Here is a 19,347-nt window from a genome sequence, read left to right on the forward strand (position 1 = left end):
TTTTCAAAACTTTCCCCGTGATTCCCCAACGGTGCATGGTCGCGCTGAAAAATGAGTGTGTTCACGCAACAGAATGTGGGCGTGATCATGGGTGGGGCCAAATATACATGACCTTAGCAGTGTTGTAAAAGGTCTGCCGGGGAAGTTTGAGCTCTGCCATAGTGTATTCCTCCAAAATACATGTAATCTGACAGCATTTCACCAAAAATCCACGCAATTCTGCAGAGGTCCCTCCAAAATACCGATAATATGGAAGTGGTTCCCACAAAATAGATGTAATATGACAGCAGCAGTTCCCCCAACATACACATAATTTGTCAGCGGATCACCCAAAATACATGTAATCTGGCAGCAGTGGTCCCCCCAGCATACACAATCTGGCAGCAGAGGTTCCCCAAAAATAGTTAATCTGGCAGTAGTTCCCCCAAAACCGGTGAAAAAGCTTGGTGTGCTGCTAGTGTGGTCTTGAGCAGACCAGACTAGTGGCGCGCAGAGCTAACTCCCACGGCTGTACGAGTAGCGGTAAGTCCCAGCCTGCTGCAGCCGCCGACACTACAGAATTCTGGAGGGGAGAGCGAGGAAGGGGGAGCCCCAAAGCGAGGGTGGGAGGGGGAGCCAATACCCTTTCCCCACCGCTGTGCCTGCTGCTTCCCTTTCACTGCGCTGCCTCCCCTCCTCCTCACAGCGCTCTGATGGCCCCCCCCTCCCTCTGACCACGGGCCCTCGGATCATGCCCGAGTGCCAGAATGGTCAGTCCGCCCCTGGACATGACTAAGTACTCTATAAAGTGCTGCAGAAGGTGTCAGTGCTACATAATTACATAATAGTAATAATATGGGAGGACATTAGACTAAGACTATGGTAGGATTAGATTGTGAGCTCCTCTGAGGACAGTCAGTGACATGACTATGTACTCTGTAAAGTGCTGCAGAAGATGTCAGCGCTATATAAATAATAATAACTCACTGGTACAGCTTGATCGCTCCCTTGGCAATGTTATCCACCACCTCATCTGGGGTTGCGGCTTTGATGGTCTTCTTCTCTCCCAGCACCTGTGTGTGTGTCAGGACTTCCATCAGTTTGGGGGTGGCCTCCTCATCGTCACCTTCCACCACGAAAACCTGGCAGCGCCCGCCTCGCTCGCGGTCCCGGATGTCTTTGGCCAGGTTCATCCCCTGCAACACGCCCACAAGGTTTCCATTTAGTACAGAATGCAGGCATTAATGGACCTGAACTCAGAACTTCCTGTGTGCTCTAAAAGATAAGCAACAGTATAGTAACTTTAAACAAAAAAAAACATTTCTTTGTTACAGTTGATACAATTCCTGCAATGAATCTGCAGTGTGTCAACTTCCTGCTTTCATGGAAGCAGACATAGGGTTAACATCCTGTGTTTACAAATTAGCTGCTCTGCTGAGGCAGCCAGCTGGTACAGCAGAGAGATAAACTTACAATTGTGATTAGTCACAGATGAGGGGGAATCAGACAGGCTAAACTCTCTAAATACATACAGGGTGCATTTCTGTATGTTTTACTTCTATCTTGTGCAAGACTTCAGGACCACTTTAAATGGTGAAAAATGGGGTCCTAGGAAAAAATAAATATGGGGCCCCTTATATCTACATAATGTACTGACAACAAACTTGTGACCTCAATAGTCTCAGACTCTGACTTGTAGGGCGCCCAAGCAGCTTGGGTCCCTGGAAATTGCCTAGTTTCACCACCACATGAAAAATCACCGGCCCTGATTTCAATCTACAGCTCGGTTTTAGAAAGAAAGAAATTGAGCAAATTTACTTTGGTCAAAAACATCTGAAAGCAAACCTGAAATTAAAATAAATTGATGAGGTAGACAATTCTATCTACAGCTCAACCCATACAGAAAGGACTTTCCTGAAATCCCTCAGTCTTATTTTTGTGTTAAAATGTTAAAATCTGCTTGTAAACTTTTGACTGTGTTAGGTTGTCGAAATCTGAGGAAAAATCATGAAAAAGTCTCTCACTTCAGATTTAAAAAGGAAAAAAAGGGTGACATCAGAAATAACTACAAATACTACACACGAGCGGAGACAATAGCAATAGCAAAGAGAGAAGGGGAGATTCTCAGTATTCCAGGATTAAAGTGAACCTAACGTAATAATAAACTAATGAGATAAACAACTGTATCTATCTGTATCTATCCTCCTAGTCCTAAAAAATGACTGTTTTATGTTATGATTAAATACTACTAAAAAAAAAAAAAAGTAGATTTATTGTTTTGCCTTTGCTCAATGACACAGTGTTTGTGTCCCAGAGAGCTAAACTATATAAACTATGTTTTTGTTTTTTTTTAGCTATCCCCTGCTCTCAGAAGCCCAGTTCTTTGGCAAGCTGCTCATAGGTGGACAGATCCCAGACAAATCATTCCAACCCCAGCCTGTGTCTCATGACTCTACAAGCAAAGGGAGGGGAAGGGGGGGGAGGAAGAGGCAGGGGGAGAGTAACTCTTTGGGCTGGATTCACTAACCGGTGATAACTCAGTTATCACGTGTTAAGGCTTTGCACGTGCAAACTTGCGTGCTAAGCATTTTGCACGTGCAAAGTTTATGCCTTTCGCTTGCTAAGTTTTAGCGTGCGTAGGGCGTTATGCCGTACGCATGATAAGTGCACTTTGCACATGATAACTACGGCGCTTCGCGTGTTAACCTATTAGAGTGTATGCTTAGCACGCTCGTGCTAAGCTGGTTTGCACGCGATGTAATGCGCACAAAACTTTACGCACACAAACTATTGACTTTGCGTGAAGGCAATAGTTTAAACACCTAAAGCTTTACCCGCATGATATCACGGGCGTGTTAAGTGTTAGCACACTTTTGAGAATCAAGCCCCTTGTGAGTAATTCCTTATCTTAGAAGATAAGTGTTGCTGAAAACTAGAGCTTGTATTTTACAGACAGGAAGTTTTGAATTAGGGTTATTATCCTGATTGAAAACTTCCTGTCTGTAAAATACAAGCTCTACTTTAATGGATAATTTATGGATAAAAACAGTAAGCTTTCTTCAGTTCACTCAGTGTCCCCAGTGTAACACCACCTATGCCTGGAACATCAGGGCCACACTCTACTTTAAGCAGGAAGGTGGCCCCGATCATATTTGCCACAAGCCATTGTCGGTAATCTTTAGGGGGTCTGCAAGTGGCAACAGGAGGTCGAAGGGTGCCGTGGAAGGTACTATAGGATCCAGAGATTTCCTTCTTAGGTAAGTATGTGATTTTTGACCCAAGCTTTGGCTCAAGTACAATTGAACTCTTTCAGGGAGAAAAAGAAGAAAAGGAAAAGCATATGTATTTATATGCTTGCCACTGTACACACACGCGCGCGCACACGTACACACACACACACACACACACACACACACACTGTACACACACACACACACACACACTGTACACACACACACACACACTGTACACACACACACACACACACACACACACACACACACACACACACACACACACACACACACACACACACACACACACACACACACACACACACACACACACACACACACACACACACACACACACACACACACACACACACACACACACACCTCTCTCACCATGTGAAGTTTCACCTAGGTTCCCTTTAAATAAATGAATGAAACAAGAGTCCTACCCTCAGCCTCTCCATCTTGTTGCTCTCAGGTCCGTTCCATTGGATGATAAACTTCCCCAGATCCACCAGGAAGACGTCCCCATTGTTGAAACTGTTCCAGTCAAAGGGCACCTGTGGGAACAAAGCTCTCTGGTATTGTGTGTTGCAGCTGCATAGAAAAATCCAAACTACAAGACACGGTCTGAGGAAAAAGCTGTAAACACACTGGAAATATGTGTTCCCAAAACAATGTCTGGCAATCATTTCTGCGGTGATAGTTTACCCATGACGTTCTCCGTACAGATACAGAAAAAAAAGTGTTCTGCCCTATAGCGGGGGGGAGGAGGAAACATTATACCAGCTGATGGGCTCAGTGTTTTTCAACACTGAATGTGTGTTGAAACACTGAAAGTGTGAATTGATGAAGGCAAGATGACCATTCCCTTGCAAACACAGGGACTATTTCACGTAGAAGTCTATTGACTTGTAGGCCCCTCCCCCCACCTGAAATAGTCCCTGACTTGTAGGCCCCACCACCAAGGTATCCACCTGGTTCAAGTATGATCTCCCCGGCGACACAGCACATCGCACACAGGGATATTTGGGCGTACCATGTGCTGCCATAGGCTGTAATGTGAATTACGCTCAGTCAGTAATTTGGGTGCCATCAAAAGATGGGCAGCCAATACAGGGGGACCCGGGGAGGGGGGTTAAGGTTCATTTTGCCCTGGGACCCCTGTGTGGCTTCAACCGGCCTTAAGTATATACCAAACTTTATTGTTGCTTGTATAAACAACGAAAAGGATGGAATTATGAAAGCGTGTATATAGAATTGTGTTTTGTAGAATTATCATAACATGTAACTGTATTGTACTTGGTTTATTTATGTAATTAATAAACAGAAATCATTGAGAGTTTGTAGCACAATGAACTGTGGTAAATGCATTTGTAAGCAGCAATGTGGTAATTGTAATGCTAAACAGCACATGATGATGGCAGGAGATACTGATCGATGTACAGAGATGTTACATCCCCCTGTAAGTAGCAATGTGGTGTCAGTGGTAATTGTAATGCTAAGCAGGGAATGATGATGGCAGGAGATACTGATAGATGTACAGAGATGTTACATCCCCCTGTAAGTAGCAGTGTGGTGTCAGTGGTAATTGTAATGCTAAACAGGGAATGATGATGGCAGGAGATACTGATCGCTGTACAGAGATGTACATCCCCCTGTAAGTAGCAATGTGGTGTTCAGTGGTGATTGTAATGCTGAACAGAGAATGATGATGGCAGGAGATACTGATAGATGTACAGAGATGTTACATCCTCCTGTAAGTAGCAGTGTGGTGTCAGTGGTAATTGTAATGCTAAGCAGGGAATGATGATGGCAGGAGATATTGATAGGTGTACAGAGGTTACATCCCCCTGTAAGTAGCAATGTGGTGATCAGTGGTAATTGTAATGCTGAACAGCACATGATGATGGCAGGAGATACTGATAGATGTACAGAGATGTTACATCCCCCTGTAAGTAGCAGTGTGGTGTCAGTGGTAATTGTAATGCTAAGCAGGGAATGATGATGGCAGGAGATATTGATAGGTGTACAGAGATGTTACATCCCCCTGCAAGTAGCAATGTGGTGTACATTGGTGGTTGTAATGCTGAACAGAGAATCATGATGGCAGGAGATACTGATCGCTGTACAGAGATGTACATCCCCCTGTAAGTAGCAAAGTGGTATTAGTGGTAACTGTAATGCTAAAAAGAGAATGATGGCCACCTTTAGCTTAGCAGATCTGCAGGTCTTTACACTATGAAGGTTCTCATTATTAATACTGTGCATTTCCTTAAAGGGGCACTTACCTCTCCAGCCAGCACGTTCTTCTTCCCCTTGACCTGCAGGAGGCGTCTCACGTTGTAGGTGTTTGTTTCCACGTGGTTCATTCCTGATGCTACTCCACCATTCTTGTATCTAAGGAAAAAGTAAAGGCGACATTCACAGATTTATAAAAATAGTGAACTTCACGAAGAGCTATTTTGATGCAAACAATTAAGAACACTCCGGAATCCTGAATATCCAGAATTAGAACTTCCCTATCAGATACAGGAGCAGAGAACCACCAACCCTTCAAAAGTGCCATATACACTGCTTCCAGATTATTATGCAAATTGTATTTAAAGTGGCCTGAAAGTCAGCATTTCCACTTTGCTCTAAAAGATTCCTTACAGCTTGAAAGCTACTATCCCAGAATCTTTTTTAGCAGAGCATCACTGAAATGGTTAAACAAAGCACTCTGTCCTGCTATTTAGCTTCAAATCCGCATCCAAACTGGAGATAACAGTATCACACACACACGCACGCATGCATGCATGCACGCACACACACACACACACACACACACACACACACATTAAAAGAGTTCAGACTAGCTCATTAGAAGATGTTAATATATAATAAAAAGCAGTTTGAATAAAATGCAATGGCAGCTTTCAGGGCACGATAAACTACACTTTGGAAACTTGTTATTTGTAAACAAACAATATTACTTGTGCACAAAAGCAAATATGATAACTGTATGAGTAATAAAAAGCAGGAAAACACATTTTTATTGAATAGTTCAGACCACTTTAAGTGTCAGAAAGATTAAATATTTTGTTTTTCAATTAACCACTTAAGGACCAGCGGTCTCTGGGCACTTAAGGACCAGAGACCGCTGGTCCAATCCCGACAGAATCCCGACGAATCGCAGAACATACCCGTCGCAACCGCCGTCATCGCCGCTCGCCGGGACCCCCAGGACATAGACTCTGCCTGTCTCTATGACGGCAGAGTCATGTGAGCCGGTCAGGAGCCGCTTTCATTGGCTCCTGACCCTGTTTTTCAATGTAAGCCAATGGGAACAGCTTACATTGAAAGACAGGGCCAGGAGCCAATGAAATCGGCTCCTGACCGGCTCACATGACTCTGCCGTCATAGAGACAGGCAGAACCTGTGAGATGCGGCGAGAATCGTCGGGTTTGAGCGGCGCGATCGGCATGGAGCGGCGGAGACGGCGGATGCATGCTGCGGACAGTGATTGAAATCTACGCCCTGCCAGCCAAAAGCCCACCAAAACAGGGCGTAGATTTCAATCACTGCGGTCCTTAAATGGTTAGGTTCATGGATGGTATTGTGTCTCAGGGCACTTTTGATCACTGAAATCAAACTCGGACACCTCTGATAATTAGTTTGCCAGGTGATCCCAAATAAAGGAAAAACAACTAAAATGGGTGTTCCACATTATGAAGCAGACCACCATTTTCAAGCAATATCAGAAAGAAAAATAACCTCTCTGCTGAGAAATAGTTGAATGCCTTGGACAAGGTATGAAAACCTTTATATTTCACGAAAACGTAAGCATGATCATCGTACTGTGGCTGACTCAGGGCACACACGGGTTGGTGGAGATAAAAGCAGAATGAGGAAGGGTTCTGCCAAACAAATACATCAGATTAAGAGCACAACTGCTAAAATGCCATAGCAAAGCAGCAAACAGGTATTTGAAGCTGCTGGTGCCTCTGGAGCCCTGTGAACATCAAGGTGCAGGATCCTCCAGAGGATTGCAGTAATGCAAAAACCTTATATTCAGCCTCGACTAACCAATGCTCACAAGCAGAAATGGCTGCAGTGGGCCCAGAACTACATGACTACAAATTTTCAGTCTTATTTACTGTTGGGTGCCATGCAACCCTGGATGGTTCAAAAGAAAGGAGTGGTGTATGGTCACCATGTCCTAATAAGGCTGCGGTGTCAGCAAGGAGGTGGCGCAGTAATGTTTTGGGCTGGAATAATGGGAAGAGAGCTGTTCAGCCCCTTTAGGGTCCCTGTAGGTGTGAAAATGACATCTGAAAAGTATGTGGAATTTCTGACTGACTACTTTTTCCCATGACACAAAAAGAACTGTGCTACTGAGAACCTTCGGAGCATCCTCAAGCAAATGATCTATGAGAGTGGGAGGCAGTTTACATCCAAACAGCAGCTCTGTGAGGCTATTCTGATATCCTGCAAAGAAATTCAAGCAGAAACTCTCCAATAATCTCACAAATTCCATGGATGCAAGAATTATGAAGCTGCTATAAAATAAGGAGTCCTGCGTTCATATGTAACTTGACCTGTTGAGATGTTTTTGATCGAAATAGTTTTTTTGATTTTTGCAAATATGACCTCCTAATGAAGAAAATTCATCAAATTACCATTTTCAGCGGTGATAGAAGGACATAGAAGCATGTCATTGTGCACATGACATGCCTCTGGGTCCTATTAAGATTTAAATATTCCACCTCGGGTTCTCTTTAAGGAAAATCTGAGAAAAATATAATAAGCATAATAATTTGGAACACCATGTAATGTCTGAGCAACTGAAACCGTAAAATTAACAAATTTACAAAAATGAACAAACAAGTATGTAGGTTAGTCTGTAATCTTTCATATCATAAGAAGAAACTGTTAGAAGATAAGGAGAGAAGGGGGAGTGGACAAATGGAGTGGAGAGGGGTAAAGACTGAGGAGAGGCAAGGGAAGAGTAGGAAATGTTCTCAGTGATGTTGACCAGGGCGCGGGGAGAAGCTGAGAGATAGCTCTCCCTGTGCGCACCAAAGTAGGGGAATGTAACAAATATATTCCCCTACCTATTACCTAGCCTGTCCTCTGCCGGGTATTTGCCTCAACGGTGCTGCATCGATCACCCGCTTTCAGCAGATTAGTGATGGGATCACCAGCCACATGTGAAGTCCTGCTTCCTCTCTGACTACAGCTGCGCCTCATGTAACCCAGCAGCACGTAACAGGTCACATGAGGCACCGCTGTAGCCATGGATGCAGGACACTGGACAGGCAGAGGGAGAGCCCATTGCTGGAAGGCTGAGAGTGGGTGAGTGAAGCAGGGCCATAAATCTAGAAAGGGGGAGACAAGGAGTGTGAGGAGGGGGATTCACCTCTTGCCACCCTCTAATTGTTGCCGCCCTGAAGCATGTGATTCACGTTGCTTCATGGAAGAACGGCCTCTGAATACAGATGAGAGGTACAAAGACAGGAGAGGACACAGAAGAGAGGTACAGGCAGAGGAGAGAAAATTGAATTGAGGTACAGGTAGAGGAGAGGCAAGAGAAAGTGACGGGTGGAGAGAAGCATGCAGAGTTGGGGAGAAGAGGAAAGGATTGATGTTCTTAGACTCATAACACACTGTTGCCTGGTTACAGAACAGATACAGCAGGCCCGCCATGTCAGGTCAGGTGACTCTGTACTCACAATATGCCCTGCTTGAAGTATCCCTTGAAGGCGTCGCTCTCGAATCCCTGAACCTCACGGTGCTGGATGGCCACGCCTCCGAGGTGTTCATCTATCTGTGTGGTGTAGATGGCGGCGGCACCTTGCTCGTCTTGTGAGGAGTGGTCTCCAATCCAGAAGTGAAGGTCATACGTGAAGTTATTACCGGTCTTGTGTGTCTGCAGCCCAGAAATACAGGGACTGATCATGCTGCGTACTGGTCAAATAGCATGCTTGGATATAAAATAAAGGGGAACTCTGCCCTCCTGTCCAATGATCCCTCCACCATCACCCACTGAGTGAAAATGTACGGCAGCACTCCTTAATCAATTTATTGTCCAAAACTGTTTAGAAGTCCATTGATCAGTTATGGTGAGGTCAGTAGAGTAACGCTATATAAATACATAAAAATAATACTATAGGTGGGGATTAGACTGTGAGCTCTTCTGAGGACAGTCAGTGACTTGACTATATACTCTGTAAAGTGCAGCAGAAGATGTTACTGCTATATAAATAATAATAATAATAATAATAATAATAATAATGTGGAAGGACATTAGACTAAGGTAGGATTAGATTGTGAGCTCCTCTAAGGACAGTCAGTCACATGACTTTGTACTCTGTAAAGTGCTGAAGAAGAGGTCACTGCTTTATAAGAACATAAAAATAGTGTAAAAGGACAATTAGACTATGACTATGGTAGGATTAGATTGTGAGCTCCTCTGAGGACAGTCAGTCACATGACTATGTACTCTGTAATGTGCTGCAGGAGATGTCAGTGCAATATAAATACTGTACATAATAATAATAATATGGTAGGACATTAGACTATGACTATGGTAGGGATTAGATTGTGAGCTCCTCTGAGGACAGCCAGTGACATGACTTTGAACACTAAAGTGCTGCAGAAGGTGTCAGTGCTATATATAAAATGTATAACAACAGTAATATCGATTAAAGTTTGGTCACCTTCAGTTTCTGATAAAGCTCACGTCAGACACAGGTATTTCTCTAGCCCTGAGCAGTACTCAGTGGCTGATTTTCTGTGTAGAATATGTAAATATAATTCACTTTTAAAATACCTGGTCAGGAGCACAGACAATGACCACTTCCTGTACCACAGACTGCCATAGCTGTAGAGGACAGTCTTTTAAAAGAGTTCAGTCTATGCCCTGCCCCTGCCTTATGCAGAGCTGAACAGCAACAGTCCCGCCTACAGATCCTGCTCTTAATGCAGTCAAATTCTAATGCTCCAGGTCACATGGCCACTTATTGAAAAAGAGGCGTTTTTTAGCAACATTTAGGCACTGTTTCCTAAGCTTTGTGTTTTGCTTTTGTGTTCAGAGATGTGCCTTAATTTGGGCCTTAAAGGATACCCAAAGTGACATGTGACTGATAAGGATACCCTCACTGATAAGAAATTCCCCTTTTTATCTCTTTCTTGTTCTCATAAGCTATTTTCTGCTAGGAAAGTGTTTTATAGTTGGGATTTCTTATCAGTGAGGGTCGCACTGTAGTCACTTCCTGTCTGAGTGAGGACTGAGTCAGCCACTTACATACCTGATATTTAACTCTTTCAGGCAGAGAAAGAAAAAAAGGAACAGCATAGTTATTTGTGTGCTAGGCACTGTACATACCATACATATCTCATCATGTCACATGTCACATCTGGTATCCTTTAAAGCAAATGTTAACCGACCTAAAAAATATATTTAGATACTCCCCTATGTAGAGGGAAGGTTCTGGATCCCTTAGGGCTCATTTACACTTGATCAGTTGGTACACATTGGTGCATGTTTTTTTTCATAGCAGTGCATTGTGAAAAAGATTTCAGTTAAAACGCGTTAAGTGTGAAAAGTGCCATAGGGAAACATGGGCATTACTTTGAAAATCAGTTTTCTTTCAGTTATAATTGAGAGCAACGGATTAAGTGTAAACGGGGCCCTTAGAGCCTTCCTGATACTCTCTCCGTGCCCTACAGGTAGTTCCACTGCTGTCCCTATATAAAATTCCGCACCTTCAGGACTCCTCGGAAGGCACTCGCGTCCCCGAGTACTTCCGAAGATGGACGCATCTATATTGCGTATGTGCGAGCGTGGACTCATGTATGCACAGTGCAGATAACTTGCCTTCGGAAGTTCTTGGGGACAGGAGTACTTTCAAAGGCTGCCCAAGGAGAGCCGGAGATGTACTGCACCAGTTGGTCAAAACAACTTTAGTGAGGTCCAGCGGTGGAAGGAGGACACGGAGAGAGGACCGGGAAGCTCTATGGAATACAGAGCCCTCCCTCTACGTAGGCGAGCATCTCACTATTTTTTCTCTAGGTCAGAGTTCCCCAATCCTGTCCTCAAGGCCCCCACCAACAGTACATGTTTTGCAGAAAACCACAAACATGCACAGGTGAGGTAATTAGTGTCTCAGCAGAGCTGATTAACTACCTCCGTGGATTTCCACAAAACATGCACTGTTGGTGGGCCTTAGATAGTGTTGGGCGAACAGTGTTCGCCACTGTTCGGGTTCTGCAGAACATCACCCTGTTCGGGTGATGTTCGAGTTCGGCCGAACACCTGACGGTGCTCGGCCAAACCGTTCGGCCATATGGCCGAACTAAGAGCGCATGGCCGAACGTTCCCCGAACGTTCGGCTAGCGCTGTGATTGGCCGAACGGGTCACGTGGTTCGGACCCGAACGCGCTCTGATTGGCCGAACTGTCACGTGGTTCGGGTAAATAAATACCCGAACCACGTCATATCTCCGCCATTTGTCTGTGGGTTTAGCTTTGGGTAGGCAGGCAGGGTAGTTCGCGCTCCAGCCACGCTAGCCAGGGTCCCCCCCAGTCATTGTGTGTCACTGCTGGGAACAGTAGTACACCGCTCGTTCAGCCACACTATATAGCATTCTGTGTACTGTTCTGTGTCTGCTGGGAACAGTGGTACACCGCTCGTTCAGCCACACTATATAGCATTCTGTGTACTGTTCTGTGTCTGCTGGGAACAGTGGTACACCGCTCGTTCAGCCACACTATATAGCATTCTGTGTACTGTTCTGTGTCTGCTGGGAACAGTAGTACACCGCTCGTTCAGCCACACTATATAGCATTCTGTGTACTGTTCTGTGTCTGCTGGGAACAGTAGTACACCGCTCGTTCAGCCACACTATATAGCATTCTGTGTACTGTTCTGTGTCTGCTGGGAACAGTGGTACACCGCTCGTTCAGCCACACTATATAGCATTCTGTGTACTGTTCTGTGTCTGCTGGGAATAGTGGTACACCGCTCGTTCAGCCACACTATATAGCATTCTGTGTACTGTTCTGTGTCTGCTGGGAACAGTAGTACACCGCTCGTTCAGCCACACTATATAGCATTCTGTGTACTGTTCTGTGTCTGCTGGGAACAGTAGTACACCGCTCGTTCAGCCACACTATATAGCATTCTGTGTACTGTTCTGTGTCTGCTGGGAACAGTAGTACACCGCTCGTTCAGCCACACTATATAGCATTCTGTGTACTGTTCTGTGTCTGCTGGGAACAGTAGTACACCGCTCGTTCAGCCACACTATATAGCATTCTGTGTACTGTTCTGTGTCTGCTGGGAATAGTGGTACACCGCTCGTTCAGCCACACTATATAGCATTCTGTGTACTGTTCTGTGTCTGCTGGGAACAGTAGTACACCGCTCGTTCAGCCACACTATATAGCATTCTGTGTACTGTTCTGTGTCTGCTGGGAACAGTAGTACACCGCTCGTTCAGCCACACTATATAGCATTCTGTGTACTGTTCTGTGTCTGCTGGGAATAGTGGTACACCGCTCGTTCAGCCACACTATATAGCATTCTGTGTACTGTTCTGTGTCTGCTGGGAACAGTGGTACACCGCTCGTTCAGCCACACTATATAGCATTCTGTGTACTGTTCTGTGTCTGCTGGGAACAGTGGTACACCGCTCGTTCAGCCACACTATATAGCATTCTGTGTACTGTTCTGTGTCTGCTGGGAACAGTAGTACACCGCTCGTTCAGCCACACTATATAGCATTCTGTGTACTGTTCTGTGTCTGCTGGGAACAGTAGTACACCGCTCGTTCAGCCACACTATATAGCATTCTGTGTACTGTTCTGTGTCTGCTGGGAACAGTAGTACACCGCTCGTTCAGCCACACTATATAGCATTCTGTGTACTGTTCTGTGTCTGCTGGGAATAGTGGTACACCGCTCGTTCAGCCACACTATATAGCATTCTGTGTACTGTTCTGTGTCTGCTGGGAATAGTGGTACACCGCTCGTTCGCCACTGTATAGCATTGTGCTCTGTGTCGCTGCTGGGAATAGTGGTACACCGCTCACCCGTCACTGTATAGCATTGTGCTCTGTGTCGCTGCTGGGAATAGTGGTACACCGCTCACCCGTCACTGTATAGCATTGTGCTCTGTGTCGCTGCTGGGAATAGTGGTACTGTATAGCATTTCTGTACTGCCACTGTACTGCTGCCAGTCAGCGTGTACTGTAAGGATAAGTGAAATGAGGAAGAAATCCGGTGAAAGAGGGAGGGGCAAGGGAAGAGGTGTTTCCCCTGACGGTTCACGTACAGGCCACAGGGGAGCACCCAAGAAAACCCACTCAATACCGCCCATGTTGTCCAGGACAACAACCCTCACAAATCCAAAAGAACAGGACCAGATAATTACTTGGATGACCTCTCAAGCGTCCAGCAGTGGGTTAAGCAGCACCAGCACATCACGCACGAGGTCCGAGTCCTCAGCCAGTTACAAGGAGCCAGTGGGCACAAAGCTGACACAACCGGCAGCGACACCACGCACACAACTGCCAGATAACCAGTCCGATGAATTACCTCAGGACACAATGGGGTATTCGCAGGAGCTATTCCCAGCCCAACAAACTTCCACCTTTCAAAGGTCAATGGAGGAACAGCCAGAAATGTTGTGCCTGGATTCACAACCGTTAACTGTGGGAAATGCACCGCGCACTGAAATACAAGGCGAGTCCGAAGAGGACTCGGAAACCCAAATCCCAGAGCAATTTGGGCAGGAGGGGTTGCAATTGCAGGAGGTCGGCCGACAAGATCTGGAAGACGACGTTGGAGTGTGCTGCGCAGAGGTTGTTGTGGGGAGCTCTACTCCACGGCGGTGGCCCACAATGACATATGACGAGTTTGAGGAGATGGAAGAGGAGGGTATGGACAATGTGGACAGAGACCCAGATTTTGTTTGTGAACGAGAACATCGCCGTCGTAGCAGCAGCACAGATGAGTCTGTTGAAGAACACACTGCTGCACGAGTTCGCCTTGTGCCACAAGGTAGGCGGCGCGCAATTTCAGGCACCACAAGCGTGGAAGTTCAAGTGAGAGGCAAAAGAGGAGCAAACAGAAATCGCCAGCAAGGAGGCAGGTGCTCCAAAGTCTGGGCTTTCTTTGAAGACTGCACTGAGGATGTTACCATGGCGATTTGCAAGGTGTGCAAGACCCGCCTGAGCAGGGGGAAAAATATTAACAACCTCTCCACCACCAGCATGAGCCGTCACATGCTATCCAAACATCCCACTCTTTGGGCAAACGCGTCAGGACAGGGTACCAGAAACAACACTGCCTCCCTTGGGTTCACCAGACTCACCACCAGACCCGCCTCAGCAGCAGCAGTAGCCCAGCCATTGCGTGGTTCACAACATTCACAAACATCAGACGACGCTGACACTGTCACTTTCCGGAGTAGTGCTCTTGAGGTCTCCCAGTGTTCATCAAACACAACAACCAACAGCCCTTCCGTGTGCAGCGCTACGGTTCAGTTGTCTGTGTCGGAGATGTTTGAGCGCAAGAGGAAATTGCCAGCAAATGACCCCCGGGCCGTGGCAGTAACAGCCAGCATAGCCAAGCTTCTGGCCTGCGAAATGCTGCCATATCGATTGGTGGAGACAAACAGCTTCAAGGGCATGATGTCAGTGGCCATCCCACGTTACGTGGTTCCCAGCCGCTACCACTTTGCGCGCTCTGCAGTGCCTGAGTTGCATGAGCACGTGGTCAGCAAAATAACCCGAAGCTTGAAGAATGCCGTTGCCTGCAAGGTTCACCTCACCACTGACACCTGGACGAGTGCGTTCGGCCAGGGTCGATACATCTCCCTTACCGCGCACTGGGTGAACCTTGTGGAGCCTGGCAGCGATTCCTCACCTGCTACGGCACGGGTGTTGCCCACGCCACAAACAGCTGCACCGCCGTCCCTCCCACTGGATAACAGCAGCACCTACCTCTCTGACTCCTTCTCCTCCAACGCATCTCAAAGCTGTACCTCATCCGGAAACGCTAACCCAGCAGCAGTAGGATCGTGGAAGCAGTGCAGCACAGCTGTTGGCATGCGTCAGCAAGCGTTGCTGAAGCTAATCTGCCTTGGGGATAAGCAGCACACAGGGGAGGAAATTTGGAGGGGAATAAAGGAACAGACGGATTTGTGGCTGGCACCGCTGGACCTGAAACCGGGCATGGTTGTGTGTGATAATGGGAGTAATCTCATTCGCGCTTTAAGGTTGGCTAAGCTGACACACATCCCTTGCCTGGCGCACGTGATGAACCTAGTAGTTCAGCGGTTCCTGAGGACATACCCAGGCGTGCCCGATCTGCTGTTGAAGGTGCGTCGAGTGTCCAAACATTGTAGAAATTCCAGTACTGCTTCGGGGGCACTCGCCAAGATGCAGGAGCGCTTCAATCTCCCCCACCATCGCTTGCTGTGTGATGTCCCTACGCGCTGGAATTCTACGCTGCACATGCTAGCCCGCTTTTGCGAGCAGAAGAGTGCAGTGGTCCAGTACATGACGGCGCAGTACCGAGGCGCATCCGGCCAGCTGCCAAGCTTCTGTGGATCCGATTGGGCCAACATGTTGGACCTCTGCCAAGTCCTCCAAAATTTTGAGCAATCCACGTTGCTTGTGAGCAGTGACAACTCTTCAGTCAGCATTACCATACCACTGCTGTGTTTACTGAAGAGGTCGATGTTAAAAATCAAGGAAACAGCTGTCATGATGCAACTGGGGGAATCTGAAGGAGAAAACGATCAGCGTGATGGTACCAACATCAGGCCATCCGCCTCAGGGAACGCTGGCCCCAGCAGCTATGACGAAGAAGAGGAGGAGGAACAGCTGGAGTTGGAGCAGGAATTTCATGCCACCACTGACGAGGGCCAGAGCGGTGCACGTTGGACTTCCACAATTCAACGCGAATGGTCAGCAGAAGCAGACCAGGAGGAAGGTGACGACTATGATGCATCACAACAACTATCACAACGCTCACAAGAGGATGATGAGGATTCTGGTAGGACTCTGGCACACATGGCTCAATTCATGCTAGACTGCATTGAACGTGACCCACGCATTGTGCGCATTCTGGACAACACCAATTACTGGGTTTATACCCTTCTGGATCCACGGTACAAACACAATGTTCCAAAACTGCTTGAAGAAAGAGTCAGACAGGTCAAAATGGAAGAATACCAGCAGGCCCTTGTGGAGACTTTAGAGAGGAGATTGACATCCTCCCCCTCCTCTAGCCAGTTGTACGCAGACAGACTTCCGCAAACCCAGGACGACCAGGAGGGCAGCAAACAACGCAAGCCGCAGCTAGTACCCAAAAGGGAATGGTATCGGCAGTGTCCTTGGAGTGGGAAAATTTTCTGACACCCATGCAGCCGCAGCCCACTGAACAGCAAGCGTGCAGATCCACCTCCAACACCGATCGCCTGGAGAAGATGGTCAAGGACTACATGTCAGATGGCGTAGCTGTGTCGAACCATCCATCTGCACCCTTCAACTATTGGGTATCGAAGCTAGACACCTGGCACGAACTGGCAATGTACGCAATAGAGGTGCTGGCTTGCCCGGCAGCCAGCGTTATGTCGGAACGCTGTTTCAGTGCTGCCGGAGGCATCGTCACAGATCGGCGTATCCGCCTCTCTACAGAAAATGCAGACCGTCTGACTCAAATTAAAATGAATCAATCCTGGATTGGAAATGACTACGCAACACTCCAGGACCCCAACCAAGTAACATGACCAATGAACATCTGGGATGGTGTTGCGTTTCCGGGCCCTGTTTATTGAACCTCTCATCTGTATTACATTTATGACTGCATGGCGGCAAAAAGCATTGCTGCTATATCCGCACGCTTTTTGTCCACATGCAAGGCCTGGGTTGTTGTGTCTCACAAAGCGTGGCCTTCTCCTCCTGCGCCTGCTCCTGTTCCATCACGTCTGCTGCTGCTGGGTTAGCGTTGCCGCGTGGTCCCTGTTTATTGAACCACTTATCTTTATTACATTTATGACTGCATGGCGGTACAAAGCATGCTATCCGCACGCTTCTTGCCCTCATGCAAGGCCTGGGTTGTTGTGTCTCACAAAGCGTGGCCTTCTCCTCCTGCGCCTGCTCCTGTTCCATCACGTCTGCTGCTGCTGGGTTAGCGTTGCCGCGTGGTCCCTGTTTATTGAACCACTTATCTTTATTACATTTATGACTGCATGGCGGTACAAAGCATGCTATCCGCACGCTTCTTGCCCTCATGCAAGGCCTGGGTTGTTGTGTCTCACAAAGCGTGGCCTTCTCCTCCTGCGCCTCCTCCTGTTCCATCACGTCTGCTGCTGCTGGGTTAGCGTTGCCGCGTGGTCCCTGTTTATTGAACCACTTATCTTTATTACATTTATGACTGCATGGCGGTACAAAGCATGCTATCCGCACGCTTCTTGCCCTCATGCAAGGCCTGGGTTGTTGTGTCTCACAAAGCGTGGCCTTCTCCTCCTGCGCCTGCTCCTGTTCCATCACGTCTGCTGCTGCTGGGTTAGCGTTGCCGCGTGGTCCCTGTTTATTGAACCACTTATCTTTATTACATTTATGACTGCATGGCGGTACAAAGCATGCTATCCGCACGCTTCTTGCCCTCATGCAAGGCCTGGGTTGTTGTGTCTCACAAAGCGTGGCCTTCTCCTCCTGCGCCTCCTCCTGTTCCATCACGTCTGCTGCTGCTGGGTTAGCGTTGCCGCGTGGTCCCTGTTTATTGAACCACTTATCTTTATTACATTTATGACTGCATGGCGGTACAAAGCATGCTATCCGCACGCTTCTTGCCCTCATGCAAGGCCTGGGTTGTTGTGTCTCACAAAGCGTGGCCTTCTCCTCCTGCGCCTGCTCCTGTTCCATCACGTCTGCTGCTGCTGGGTTAGCGTTGCCGCGTGGTCCCTGTTTATTGAACCACTTATCTTTATTACATTTATGACTGCATGGCGGTACAAAGCATGCTATCCGCACGCTTCTTGCCCTCATGCAAGGCCTGGGTTGTTGTGTCTCACAAAGCGTGGCCTTCTCCTCCTGCGCCTCCTCCTGTTCCATCACGTCTGCTGCTGCTGGGTTAGCGTTGCCGCGTGGTCCCTGTTTATTGAACCACTTATCTTTATTACATTTATGACTGCATGGCGGTACAAAGCATGCTATCCGCACGCTTCTTGCCCTCATGCAAGGCCTGGGTTGTTGTGTCTCACAAAGCGTGGCCTTCTCCTCCTGCGCCTGCTCCTGTTCCATCACGTCTGCTGCTGCTGGGTTAGCGTTGCCGCGTGGTCCCTGTTTATTGAACCACTTATCTTTATTACATTTATGACTGCATGGCGGTACAAAGCCTGCTATCCGCACGCTTCTTGCCCTCATGCAAGGCCGGGGTTGTTGTGTCTCACAAAGCGTGGCCTTCTTCTCCTCCTGCGCCACCCTCCTCCTGTTCCATCACGTGTGCTGCTGCTGGGTTAGCGTTACCGGTCCCTTTTCCTGGAACCTCTTATATGTATTACATTTATGACTGCATGCCGACAAAAAACATGTTACCTGTGCAAAGAAAACAGACATTTCCCGCATTTAAAAGACAGTTTTCCCTTTGAAACTTTAAAATCGATTTTCTCAAAAACTATAAGCTCTTTTTGCTAATTTTTTTTTCCTCTTGTACCCACTCCCAAGGTGCACATACCCTGTAAATTTGGGGTATGTAGCATGCAAGGAGGCTTTACAAACCACAAAAGTTCGGGTCCCCATTGACTTCCATTATGTTCGGAGTTCGGGTCGAACACCCGAACATCGCGGCCATGTTCGGCCTGTTCGGCCCGAACCCGAACATCTAGATGTTCGCCCAACACTAGCCTTAGAGGACAGGGTTGGGGAAGACTGCTAGTGACTTCAGTTTTACTTTAATAATGAACATAATAGTGTAAGTTTAACACAAACTATGGAACGTACCATCATTAGGACATAGCAGTCTCCGTCAAAGAAGTTCCCGTAGGACTTTTCTGGAACAGGAGCCATCTTCATGCTCTGAAAGAAGAGGCAGCGTTACGGTTGAGGTGACTCGGGAATGAGATCTATAGGTACTCGTG

General features: G+C 47.2%; 1 protein-coding gene across 9 annotated transcripts in view; it reads right to left on the bottom strand.

Annotated features, from left to right (window-relative positions):
- Window positions 1–19,347, bottom strand: part of VIL1 (villin 1) — a 139,808-nt gene that overhangs the window by 44,339 nt on the left and 76,122 nt on the right. For all 9 annotated transcript variants that reach the window (XM_068246052.1, XM_068246053.1, XM_068246055.1 and 6 more), the window contains 5 exons: window positions 19,211–19,285; window positions 8,927–9,123; window positions 5,504–5,612; window positions 3,662–3,772; window positions 967–1,175 (listed from right to left, as the gene is read on the bottom strand). In XM_068246052.1, the coding sequence (XP_068102153.1) occupies window positions 967–1,175; window positions 3,662–3,772; window positions 5,504–5,612; window positions 8,927–9,123; window positions 19,211–19,285 (701 nt within the window). The remainder of the gene's footprint in view (window positions 1–966; window positions 1,176–3,661; window positions 3,773–5,503; window positions 5,613–8,926; window positions 9,124–19,210; window positions 19,286–19,347) is intronic.

The sequence above is a fragment of the Hyperolius riggenbachi genome, chromosome 7 (genome assembly GCF_040937935.1).
Source record: "Hyperolius riggenbachi isolate aHypRig1 chromosome 7, aHypRig1.pri, whole genome shotgun sequence".
In the NCBI taxonomy this organism is placed as follows: domain Eukaryota; kingdom Metazoa; phylum Chordata; class Amphibia; order Anura; family Hyperoliidae; genus Hyperolius; species Hyperolius riggenbachi.